The 13,910-nt window shown below is 40.9% G+C and overlaps 1 protein-coding gene across 2 annotated transcripts in view; it reads right to left on the reverse strand.

Moving 5' to 3' along the window:
• Nucleotides 1–4,228: 4,228 nt before the first annotated feature.
• The window catches only part of UBE3A (ubiquitin protein ligase E3A), a 274,247-nt gene continuing 264,565 nt past the window's right edge, over nucleotides 4,229–13,910 (reverse strand). For both annotated transcript variants that reach the window (XM_053707716.1, XM_053707717.1), the window contains exon 11: nucleotides 4,229–6,085. In XM_053707716.1, coding sequence (XP_053563691.1) covers nucleotides 5,965–6,085 — 121 coding nt within the window. In that variant the 3' untranslated portion in view covers nucleotides 4,229–5,964. The remainder of the gene's footprint in view (nucleotides 6,086–13,910) is intronic.

The raw sequence follows: 13,910 nt of genomic DNA on the forward strand, positions 1-13,910 counted from the left end.
TTGGTAAGATTGTTCGAATAGTCTCCATTTTGAACGATGGGACTCTAAGAAACTTGTTTAGACACTTGAGGTCTAAAATGGGTCTGAAAGTTCCCTCTTTTTTGGGAACCACGAATAGGTTTGAGTAAAATCCATGTCCCTGCTCCGATCTTGGAACGGGACAAATTACTCCCATAGTAAAAAGGTCTTTTACACAGCGTAAGAACGCCTCTCTAATTATCTGGTCTGCAGATAATCTTGAAAGATGAAATCTCCCTCTTGGGAGAAAATCCTTGAATTCCAACTGATAACCGTGGGTCACTATTTCCAGCGCACAGGGGTCCTGAACATCTCTTGCCCAAGCCTGGGCAAAGAAAGAGAGTCTGCCCCCTACTAGATCCGGTCCCGGATCGGGGGCCGTCCTTTCATGCTGTCTTAGTAGCAGCAGCGGGCTTCTTGGATTGTTTTCTTTTATTCCAGTTCTGGTTGGGTCTCCAGACTGACTTAGATTGGGTAAAATCCCCTTCCTGCTTTGTGGAAGAAGAGGAAGCAGAGGGTCCTCCTTTAAAATTCCGAAAGGACCGAAAATTATTTTGTTTACCCCTCATCTTAAACGGACTTATCCTGAGGTAGGAACTGGGTGGATCACCCCCATTACTAAGAGGTCTTGCACACAGCGTAGAAATGCCTCTTTCTTTATTTGGTTTGCTGATAACCTTGAAAGATGAAATCTCCCTTGTGGAGGAGAAGCTTTGAAGTCCAGAAGATATCCCTGAGATATGATCTCCAACGCCCAGGGATCCTGTACATCTCTTGCCCAAGCCTGGGCGAAGAGAGATAGACTGCCCCCCACTAGATCCGTTTCCGGATAGGGGGCCCTCTCTTCATGCTGTCTTAGGGGTAGAAGTAGGCTTTCTGGCCTGCTTGCCCTTGTTCCAGGGCTGGTTAGCTTTCCAGCCCTGTCTGTAACGAGCAACAGGTCCTTCCTGTTTTGGAGCGGAGGAAGTTGATGCTGCTCCTGCCTTGAAGTTACGAAAGGCACGAAAATTAGACTGTTTGGCCTTTGATTTGGCCCTGTCCTGAGGAAGAGTATGACCCTTACCTCCAGTAATGTCAGCAATAATTTCTTTCAAGCCGGGCCCGAATAAGGTCTGCCCTTTAAAAGGAATATTAAGCAATTTAGATTTAGAAGTCACGTCAGCTGACCAGGATTTAAGCCATAGCGCTCTGCGCGCCTGGATGGCGAATCCGGAGTTCTTAGCCGTTAGTTTGGTTAAATGTACAATGGCATCAGAAACAAATGCATTAGCTAGCTTAAGTGCTTTAAGCTTGGCCATAATCTCATCCAATGGAGCTGTGTGAATGGCCTCTTCCAGAGACTCAAACCAGAATGCCGCAGCAGCAGTGACAGGCGCAATGCATGCAAGGGGCTGTAAGATAAAACCTTGTTGAACAAACATTTTCTTAAGGTAACCTTCTAATTTTTTATCCATTGGATCCGAAAAAGCACAACTATCCTCCACCGGGATAGTGGTACGTTTAGCTAAAGTAGAAACTGCTCCCTCCACCTTAGGGACCGTCTGCCATAAGTCTTGTGTGGTGGCGTCTATTGGGAACATTTTTCTAAATATCGGAGGAGGGGAAAAGGGCACACCGGGTCTATCCCACTCCTTGCTAATAATTTCTGTAAGCCTTTTAGGTATAGGAAAAACGTCAGTACACACCGGTCCCGCAAAGTATCTATCCAACCTACATATTTTCTCTGGAATTGCAACTGTGTTACAATCATTCAGAGCCGCTAATACCTCCCCTAGCAATACACGGAGGTTCTCAAGCTTAAATTTAAAATTAGAAATCTCTGAATCCGGTCTCCCTGGATCAGATCCGTCACCCACAGAATGAAGCTCTCCGTCCTCATGTTCTGCAAATTGTGACGCAGTATCAGACATGGCTCTCACATCATCAGCGCGCTCTGTCCTTAACCCAGAGCTATCGCGCTTGCCTCTTAATTCAGGCAATTTAGATAATACCTCTGTCATAACAGCAGCCATGTCTTGTAAAGTGATTTGTATGGGCCTCTCTGATGTACTTGGCGCCACAATATCACGCGCCTCCTGAGCGGGAGGCGAAAGTACTGACACGTGAGGAGAGTTAGTCGGCATAACTTCCCCCTCGTTGTCTGGTGATAATTTCTTTACAGATATAAATTGACTTTTATTCAAAGTGACATCAATACATTTAGTACACATATTTCTGTGGGGCTCCACATTGGCCTTCAAACATAGTGAACAAACAGATTCATCTGTGTCAGACATGTTTAAACAGACTCGCAATGAGACTAGCAAGCTTGGAAAATCCTTTCAAATAAATTTACAAGCAATATAAAAAACGCTACTGCGCCTTTAAGAAGCACAAAAAATCGTCACAGTTGAAATAACAATGAACCAAATCAGTTATAGCAACCAAATTTTCACAGTAAATGTATTAAGTTAGCAAAGCATTGCACCCACTAGCAAATGGATGATTAACCCCTTAATACCCAAAAACGGATAATCAATTTAACAATTAACGTTTTTATCACAGTCAAACACACTGTCACAGGTCTGCTGTGACTGATTACCTCCCTCAAAATGAATTTTGAAGACCCCTGAGCTCTCTAGAGACGTCCTGAATCAAGGAGGAAGAAGCAGGAAGACTGAAACTGAATTTTTACTGCGCAAAAAAGCGCTAAAATAGGCCCCTCCCACTCATATTACAACAGTGGGAAACCTCAGTTAACCGTTTCTATGTAGAAATAAACGACAGCCATGTGGAAAATCATGCCCCAAAAGATTTATCACCAAAGTACCTCACAAAAATGAATAACATGCCAGTAAACGTTTTAAACATGCACTTTAAAAGTTAGGTAGTGTTATTAATAAGCCTGCTACCAGTCGCTTCTACTGCAGTTAAGGCTCATACATTACTTCAGTATTAACAGTATTTTCTTAGTCAAATTCCATTCCTTAGAAAATTACTTATTGTACATACATTCATCAGCCTGATACCAGTCGCTACTGCATTTAAGGCTGTACTTACATTACATCGGTATCAGCAGTATTTTCTTAGTCAATTCCATTCCTTAGAAAAATAATTTACTGCACATACCTTGTTTGCAGGATTCCCCACACGCTATTCCCTTTCTGAAAGTTACCCCACTCCTCAGAATGTGCGAGAACAGCCAGTGGATCTTAGTTACTTCTGCTAAGATCATAGAAAAACGCAGGCAGATTCTTCTTCCAAATACTGCCTGAGAACAAACAGCACACTCCGGTGCCATTTAAAATAACAAACTTTTGATTGAAGAAATAAACTAAGTATAAAAAACACCACAGACCTCTCACAACAACCTATCTAGTTGAGTTGCAAGAGAATGACTGGATATGACATGTGAGGGGAGGAGCTATATAGCAGCTCTGCTTGGGTGATCCTCTTGCAACTTCCTGTTGGGAAGGGAATATATCCCATAAGTAATGGATGACCCGTGGACTGAATACACTTAACAAGAGAAATATATATATATATATATATATATATATATATATATATAGAAGGAAACAGCACTCACTGGGCTTGACTTCAAAAAGTATTCTTTATTCCAGTGACGTTTCGGGGCTTGCACCCCTTCATCAGCTTTGAAGTCAGGCCCAGTGAGTGTGGTTTCCTTCTACATATATTTGAAATTTTACTCAGCACCCTGGCAAGTGTATCCTGTTTGTGGGAGTGAACTCGTCTCTCTCTGTATATATACATATACTGTATATATACACATACTGTATATATAGACCCCCCAAACTCATTACTGTTTAAATAACATCCACCCATTAAAAAGGAGTGTCAGGTAATATACTGTGTATATATATATATATATATATATATATATATATATATATATAAATTCGAGCTCCAGGGACCAACCTAGAGTGATCACAAATCTGATCTTTGGTTTCAGAAGTTCTAAAGACTTTCCAAGTCAGAGGGCTCAAATCCAAGTCAAGTCGTCAGTCATTGTTTTGTAAGTCAAGTTGCAAGTCTTCTACATCGAGTCATCAAATTTGCACCTCGAGTCAAAATCATGCAACTCGAGTCCACAAACCTGCCTTAGGGTTTATGGGATTAGTCTTTATGAACAAAAATTATATTAATATTTATCATGTATACCATAAAAGTCACAGTAAACCAGACATTTATGGAAACTTACCAGAGCAAAAAGGGTTCACATATTTTATTGTCAACGAGTCGGTGTGTTCTAGATGTTTTTAGTACAAAGTTCTGTAAACAGCAGCATCACAGAATTTTCATGAACATACCTATATATTTTCACTGCGTTTCGCTTGCTAGTGCTAACCTATTAAAGGACAATAAAGTGGAAAATTATATGGTTTCTGCCTTCAAACTCTTTATAAGGATTAACCGTGATAGTTCTAAGACGGTTCGAAAAATGCTGATAACCTTGCATTTTTATTGCTGGTTTCAAAATGAAATAGGTCACATTTTCAAGGTTAGTTTCAGCAATTATCAAGGCACAAGCTCAGCTTTGCACATCTAAACAATTTGAGCAAAAAAGATAAACCTATTGTGTCCCTAGTTATATATTTAAAAAAAAAAAAAAAAAAAAAAAAAAAAAGAAGAATCCCTTTATTTCATATTGCAAAATGACAAATTAACATTATACATGTAAAAGTCCAGGAAAGGTAAACAAATACATTCAAATTTGATTTATAAAGTGAATATATGTATTTGTTCTATATATTGCAGAATGACAATTAGTTTTCTGAAATTAGAAAGATTGGGATAGTTTTGAAAGTGTGTTAACATTATTTTGTTTTTACAATTCACTTTCCTAACTGGAGATCAGTTTAAGAAGAATATGTCACTAGAAATCACATTGCAGCACTGATCATGTGCCTTGAATATGTAGTACAAACATAAAATTATAAAGATTGACATAATATGCTGGGAAGACTTTGGATTGTCTATTTAAAATGTTAACTTAATATGCAATTAATATTCTTCATTTTAAGTGCACTTTTGCAAGCTTTTTTTTTTTTATTATTTTTTTTTAATAAAGCAAATATTTTTTGTCCGACAACCCACCGTGTTACCACAGAAAATGCATTTCCGCCAGTAAACTCTTCAAAAAATAAAACCATCCTAAACTCTATCCCTTCACATACCAAGAACAGATTTCCTAATGAAACACAGTATAGTTCACGAGACGTGAGGACAACAAACAGTGAAATTATTTTTTTTCTTTAATTTTTCTTGTGCTGTGACTAAAGTAAAAAGTTTGCAAGGCTGCAGTTAAACATTCCAGATACTCCCTCCCATCTTTATTAACTATGGCATTCTTCTCACAAACTCTTTGGGGCTAGAACAGCAGTAATTGCATCATAATGGTTTCCATGAATTCAAGTTTTATAAGAAAACTGTATAATAAAATAATTAAAAAACAAACAAACAAAAAAAAAAACATAACCCCCCACAAAGTACAAATCCTGATTTGAGTAGATTAGGTTATAAACAAATAGCACGTAACTGATAATTGATGGCAATTATTCATGAGAGGGCACCTGTTTTCCAATACTCAAATAGGCACGACTTCAAGCAGTATTAAACACAAGCAAAAGTGATTTAACCCTTAAAATAAATATTCAGGAGAACTTTTCTGTACATACATGTGATAGATTATTTAACAATTTCACGCTAGGAAAAAAAAAAAAAAAAAAGAGAAAAGAAGACTTTGTTCATACAAGCAGCTGAAATCTGCTGTTCCAGCCCATTGTCCCCAAGCTCAGACGGGAGCACAAACACAGTTGACTACTTGTAGCTCACTATCTTATGGCCTTTTTTTATATATATATATTTTTTTAAATTGAGACATCAGTTGTTATGTCGTTTATTAAGCTTTTTTTATTATTATTATTTTTTTTTGCTATTTTGTTTTTACAGCATGCCAAATCCCTTGGCATAGGTGATGGCCTTCAGCAATCTCTCTTTCAGTTTCTCTTTGCTGGAGTACTCCGGAAGCAAAAGAACATTAAAGCATGTATGTGATGTTGGTAACCTGCAGAGGGAAAATCACAAGGAAGTGGGTTACATTCAAAAGATAACGTTACATTACAGCTCCAAAACTTCAAGTGGCCAGATAAACTCAATGACTAATAGGTCTATGAAGTTTGGTTTTAAATCATGTAATATTTAGTGTAAAACTACAAATATAATCTATTTCCTTAAAAAGAAAAACATGACTTTTCTCTCACTAAAGATTAGCACAAAAACCTTGAACAATTAAAAGGGCTTAAACAATGGCATGCTGATGTAAACGTGAGAATATATATATATATATATATATATATATATATATATGTTTTCTTTTGTATTATGATGAGAGTCTACATGTGATGCTTAACATGTCCTTAGAGTTATTTCCCTTCACAAGGAGATGGCCAAGAATCCAGTCAAGAGCTTTAACCTCTGCCACCTCCCCTCCTTACTTTGTTCTTGGCCTCCCAGGAGTGACGTTGAAGATAGAAGTGTTTTAGCTACTTGCTTTTGGATTATTTTATAGGAGCTCAGACCAATGTGAAACCCATTAACCCTGTGACATATTCAGAAAGAAGCAAAGAATGGATTTCAAGCACTCACTGAATGATACAGCAATACCATGTTATGTGCACAGTATCTCCATATGGGATTTCAGCCATAACTACCCTCAGGTGTTGCTGAGATATGTCCCTTAAAGGGACACTGAACCCAATTTTTTTTCATGATTCAGAGAGCATGCAATTTTAAGCAACTTTCTAATTTACTTTTATTATCAATTTTTCTTCGTTCTCTTGCTATCTTTATTTGAAAAAAAAATTAAAAATGAATCTAAGCTTTTTTTGGTTCAGACCTCTGGACAGCACTTTTTTATTGGTGGATGAATTTATCCACCAATCAGCAACAACAACCCAGGTTGTTCACCAAAAATGGGCCGGCATCTAAACTTACATTCTTGCATTTTAAATAAAGATACAAAGAGAATGAAGAAAATTTTATAATAGGAGTAAATTAGAAAGTTGCTTAAAATTCCATGCTCTATCTGAATCACGAAATAAAAAATTTGGGTTCAGTGTCCCTTTAACCCCCTCCTGTGGGATTAAAGATATTTCTTCTCAAATCATCGTCTGTTACCTGGGTGACGTAAGAAATCCGGGTAATCCTAAGATTACACAGGTAAAACGGACATTACCCAAGCGGCTGTGGGAAAAGCCTGATGTACTGTAATTCCCCCATCTACAATATTTTTTTTGCCTCCGTCTGGGGGTTCAAGGAAGGCAACCCGTCGATCCTCTGGCATTCACTCCAAGTGAACCTTCGCCCCCCCTTGAATCCCCCAAGGGGAGGCAAAAAACTTAAATTATGCTTACCTGATAATTTTCTATATTTCAGCTGGAAAGAGTCCACAGCTGCACTCATTACTTTTGGGAAATAAGAACCTGGCCACCAGGAGGATGCGAAGACATCACATCCAAAGGCTTAAATACTCCTCCCACTTCCCTCATCCCCCAGTCATTCTGCCGAGGAACAAGGAACAGTAGAAGAAATACCAGGGTGAAAAGGTGCCAGAAGAATAAAACATACGAGACGCTCCACAGAAAAAATATGGGTGGGGAACTGTGGACTCTTTCCATCTGAAGAAAGGAAAATGATCAGGTAAGCATAATTTAAGTTTTTCTTCATAAATGGAAAGAGTCCACAGCTGCATTCATTACTTTTGGGAAAACAATACCCAAGCTATTGAGGACACTGAATGCCAAAAAACAGGAGGGTACAATAGGCGGCCCTTTCTGAGGGCACCAGGCCTGAAAAAACTACAACCCAACCAAACCCTGCTTCATCAGAGCCGGGCAAAAGAGCTAGAAGGAAAAGGCCCCAAGGACACTGACCCGCAGATAGCCCAAAAGCCGAACTAGACACCACAAGCAAACTCACTGAGCAAACACTCCTCCAGGAGAACTGTCACCCAGCAGTCGGTCCCCTTACTAGTACAGTACCAAAATCCCCAAAAGGAAGAGGACATGGGTAAGCCAAAGGGATACCCAAAAGGTACAGCAAAATCCATAAAGGAAAATAAATTCATCCTAGCCGGATAAAATAACAGGCAACCCGAGGGTTAACGCCCAAGAAAAACAGAAAGATCCGCAGGACCAGCCTAACAGAAACCCTGTTCTTCCAACAAAACTGGGAAGGATCTCGATAACAAAACTTAAAGGAGATTACTTCATCCCTCCTATGTCTAACGAGGTAAGCCATTCGAAGGAGGTGACTGATGAGTCCCATAACCAAGAAGGATAGGGTCCCAAAACAGCTCAAAAACGTGTCCGAGTAGAACACGAAGGCAAACCAGCCTGTAACGAAAGGCACAGCACTCAGGAACAATTACACACGCAGGGAACTGCACATGCCCTCCTGTGGCCGAGAGACCTGGGGCAATCGGGCACAAACACAATCGCAAATAAACATCTGGACTTTGTAAACGCTCAAGCGCCAAAAGTATGTAAAAGCGAAAACGTGCCACAACCTCCGGGGGGAATAATCCACCCTCTGAGGAAAAAAAAATGAAATTTATGCTTACCTGATAAATTTGTTTCTCTCTTGACACAGTGAGTCCACGGATCATCATAATTACTATTGGGAATATCACTCCTGGCCTGCAGGAGGCGGCAAAGAGCACCACAGCCAAAGCTGTTAAATACCACTCCCCTTATCCACAAACCACAGTCATTCGACCACTTTCTTTATGAGAATGAGGATTAGGACACAAAGAAGGAACCACAATTTCCTGATTAATATTCTTATTAGAAACAACCTTAGGAAGAAAACCTAATGCAGTACGAAGTACTACCTTATCAGAATGAAAAATAAGAAAAGGAGACTCGCATAGCAATGCAGAAAGCTCTGAAACTCTTCGAGCTGAAGAGATGGCAACCAAACACAAAACCTTCCAGGTTAACAACTTAATGTCCAAAGAATGCATAGGCTCAAACGGAGCCTGTTGAAGAACCCTCAGAACTAAATTAAGACTCCAAGGAGGAGTCGCAAACTTAAACATAGGCCGAATTCTCACCAAGGCCTGACAAAAAGACTGAACATCTGGCACATCCGCCATGCGTTTATGTAACAAAAATAGATAAAGCCGAAATTCGACCCTTCAGGGTACTAGCAGACAAACCTTTCTCCAGACCCTCCTGGAGAAAAGACAAAATTCTAGGAATCCTAACTCTACTCCAAGAGTAGCCCTTAGATTCACACCAATACAGATATTTACGCCATATCTTGTAATAAATCTTTCTAGTCACAGGCTTACGCGTCTGAATCATAGTCTCAATAACTGACTCAGAAAAACCACACTTAGATAGAATCAAGCGTTCAATCTCCAAGCAGTCAGCTTCAGAGAAACGAGATTTGGATGAAGGAAGGCCCTCTGAAGTAGAAGGTCCTTCCTTAACAGAAGACTCCAAGGTGGAAAGGATGACATCTCCACCAGATCTACATACCAAATCCTGCAAGGCCCCGCCAGTGCAATGAGAATTACCGACGCTCTCTCCTGTCGTATCCGAGCAATAACTCGAGGAAGAAGGGCAAACGGAGGAAACACGTATGCCAAACTGAACTTTCAAGGAACTGCTAGAGCATCTATCAGTACAGCTTGAGGATCCCTTGACCTCAAACTGTACTTCGGAAGCTTGGCATTGTGACGAGATGCCATAAGATACAAATCCGGTTGACCCCACTTGAGAATTAAACTGGAAAACACCTCCGGATGAAGTTCGCACTCCCCCGGATGAAAAGACGGTCTGCTCAGAAAATTTGCTTCCCAATTGTCCACCTCTGGAATGTGGATTGCAGACAGACAACAATTGTGAGCCTCCGCCCACTGAATAATCCTGGCTACCTCCATCACCAAGGAACTCCGTGTTCCTCCCTGATGATTGATGTAAGCCACGGACGTTATATTGTCCGACTGAAATCTGATAAACTGGGATGAAGCCAACAGAGGCCAGGGGAGAAGAGCATTGAAGATTGCATTCAGCTCTAAGACATTTATAGGAAGAACCGATTCCTCCAGAGTCCACAGATGCTGAGCCTTCAGTGAACCCCAGACAGCACCCCAAGTCACAATCACCCAGGAAGGCCTGAGAAAACAGGTTCCCTGGGAAAGAAGATCCTGAGACAACCACCACGGAAGAGAATCTCTTGCCGTCTGATCTAAAACAATCTTGGAGACAAATCCGTATAATACCCATTCCACTGTCTCAGCATGCATAACTGCAGAGGTCTGAGATGAAACCGGTCAAACGGAATGATGTCCATGACCGAAACTATCAGACCAATAACCTCCATACACTGGGCCACCGACGGCCGAGGAGATGACTGAAGAGCCAGACATTAATCAAACATTTTTGACTTCCTTGCTTCTGTAAAAAAGATCTTCATTTCCAGAGAATCTATAATGGTTCTTAAGAATACCACTCTTGTAGCCGGAATCAAGGAACTTTTTCCTAAATTCACCTTCCAACCGAGGGAGCACAGAAAAGACAACAACAACTCAGTGTGGGAGTTTGGCTCGTTGAAAAGATGGAGCCTGAACTAGAATGTTGTCCAGGTAAGGAGCTACTGCAACCCCCTGCAGTCTGAGAACTGGCAATAACACACCCAGGACCTTTGAAAACACCCTGTGAGCTGTTGCAATACCAAAGGGAAGATCCACAAACTGAAAATGCTTGTCTAGAAAAGCAAATCTCAGAAACTTGTGATGATCCTTGTGAATGGGAATATGTAGATACGCATCCTTCAGATCTACTGTAGTCATGAACTGACCTTCCTGAACCAGAGGAAGAATTGACCGAATAGTTTCCATCTTGAAATATGGAACCTTGAGGAATTTGTTTACCAACTTGAGATCTAGAATGGGTCTGAAAGTTACCTCCTTTTTGGGAATGATAAACAGGTTGGAATAAAACCCTAGATCCTGCTCCTGAACCGGAACAATCACTCCCATGTCAGAAAAATCGTGCACACAACTTAAGAATGCCTCTCTTTTTATCTGATTTACAGATAACCTTGACAGATGAAACCTGCCCCTGGGAGGAAAATTTTTGAACTCCAGCTCGTTTCCCTGGGACACAATATCTACCACCCAAGAATCTGGAACATCCTTTACCCAGGCTTGAGCAAACAAAGACAGACTGCCCCCCACGCAATCCATTTCTGGATCAGGGGCAGACCATTCATGCTGACTTTGAATCAGTAGCAGGCTTCTTAAATTGCTTCCCCTTGCTCCAAGACTGATTGGACTTCCAAGAAGTCTTGGACTGATCCTGCTTGGAGGAGGTGGAGGAAGACTTACCAAAGAAGAAAGGAACGTAAATTACTCTGACGACCCTTCTGTTTATTTCTCCTATCCTGAGGAAGAGAATGACCCTTCCCTCCAGTGATATCAGAAATAATCTCAGCCAATCCAGGCCAAAACAAGGTTTTCCCCTTGTAAGGAATGGATAAAAGCTTAGGTTTAGATTATACATCCGCAGACCAAGACTTTAATCATAAAACCCTGCGCGGCAAAATAGCAAAGCCAGAAATTGTCGCTCCCAACTTGATGACCTGTAAAGAAGTGTCCGCAATAAAAGAATTAGCCAATTTTAAAGCCTTAATTCCATCCTGAATTTCCTCCAAAGGGATTCCTGTTGAATAGAATCAGACAATGCATCAAACGAATATGCAGCCGCACTGGTAAGTATCGCAATACACGCAGCAGGTTGCCAATGGAACCCCTGGTGAACATAAATCCTTTAAAGAATAGCTTTTACCTTATCCATGGGATCCTTAAAAGAACAACTATCCTCTTAGCTAAAGTGGAAATAGCTCCCTCTACTTTAGGAACCGTCTGCCAAGATTGCTTAACAGAGTTCGCAATAGGAAACATCTTCCTAAAAATTGGAGAGGGGGAAAAAGGAATACCAGGCTTCTCCCACTCTTGTGAAATAATTTCTGAAACACGATCTGGAACAGGAAAAACTTCCGTTACAGAAGGAACGTAAAAGATAAACAATTGTAAAGCTTACTAGCCTTCTTGGGAGTAACTATGACTGTTGAATCAGAGTCATCTAAAGTAGCCAAAACCTCCCTGTGTAACAAACGGAGGTGCTACAGCTTAAATCTGAAAGAAACCACCTCAGAATCAGCCAACAAAGTTACACTATCAGAGTCTGAAATTTCACCTTCAGATGTGAGAAGAAACATTAGACAGAGTTGCAACAGAATCAGAACTCCTTTTACGCTTACCCTGCAACACAGGAAAAGCAGACAAAGCCTCAGTTATAGCAGAGGATATATGAGTAGCTTTATCCTGCAAAGAAAAACCAACCTGAGATGAAACGCAGGGCACTGCATGTGAAGATTGAAATGAATGGGGAGAAAGCTGTATTACAGCCTGAACAGGAGGCTCCTGAACAACATTCTCCTGAGAAAAAGAAGGCTCTGTATCAAAAAGCCTATCCCTATACTGCAAAGTTCTCTCTATACATGAGGAACAGAAAGGGATAGGTGGCTCTACATTAGCATCTAGACACAAATTGCAGGTATTGCAAGTCCTCTTGGTCCATATTACACACAAAAGAAATGAAATCTTAAAATAACGCTACTGTCTCTTTAAATAACGCTACTGTCTCTTTAAATAACGCTACTGTCTCTTTACCCAGAAAAAATAAAAAGCCCTGAGCCCCTTCAAGCACCTCTGCACACTACCAACTGAGGTGCTAAATGAACCTCCTACCAACCGGAGGATAACTTGCGCACACAAGATGAACCGGTCACGCTGAAGCTCCACCAAGAAACTGCAGCACCGAAGCAGACACAGAATGAACCTCTCACTTTCGTATACTAAGCACACAGAGAGGAAGAGCGCGCAACCCTCGCGCCAAACAAAACTCCGCCCATCGTGGGCATTTACACAATCTCCCGGTCGGCATGACAGTTATCAAAGTAAAACACCGCCGGGAGGAAAACACAGAAGACCCAAAAATGCTTACTGAAGCTGCCTGTCAGAAAAACGCTACTAGCGTTTAAACACACATACAAGTCCAATATAACTCCTAATAGAAAGAGCCACAAAAACAGCCTCAGCTGCAAAATTCACAACAGTGCCCCACAAAACTGCCATGAGTCAAATAAAAACGGAACACAGTCAGAAATAAATTAACCCCTTAAGTGCCATGTCTATCTAAAAACAGCACTTACCTCAAAAATAATCTGCCCGGCAGCAGGGCAGCTCACCAAGTTTGAAAGGGAACACTCCTTACATGGACCTGTGGAAAACAAAAAAAGGCTGAATAAACTTACTCAGACTCTTTAAAGGAAGGGCTGCACAAACTACATGGGAGGCGCAGAGGGGATTATACCCCCCAAGTTCCCAAATGCTCAAAAGCCACCATTGCTCTACTGAAGAGCCTAACATGGACTACGGCTATACACCAGAAGAAAGACAGAGCAGCTTGCTCTGCTTTAAAAATAACAAACTCTAGATTGAAGAATCAGACACCTACTTTACCACCTCCATGCAACTACAAGCAAAGAGAATGACTGGGGTTTGTGGGTAAGGGGAGTGGTATTTAACAGCTTTGGCTGTGGTGCTCTTTGCCTTCTCCTGCAGGCCAGGAGTGATATTCCCAATAGTAATTATGATGATCCGTGGACTCACCATGTCATTAGAAAGAAACATAACTTGGGTTACCCCCCCGAGGCCGATGGCTCAGCAGTCCCTTGAATCCCCGAGCCAGAGGAACAAGGTGCTCTAGAACGGCCTAAAGAACATAACTGAATGACCTGAGTCAATGGGGCCAATT

This window comes from Bombina bombina, chromosome 3 (assembly GCF_027579735.1).
Source record: "Bombina bombina isolate aBomBom1 chromosome 3, aBomBom1.pri, whole genome shotgun sequence".
Lineage (NCBI taxonomy): Eukaryota > Metazoa > Chordata > Amphibia > Anura > Bombinatoridae > Bombina > Bombina bombina.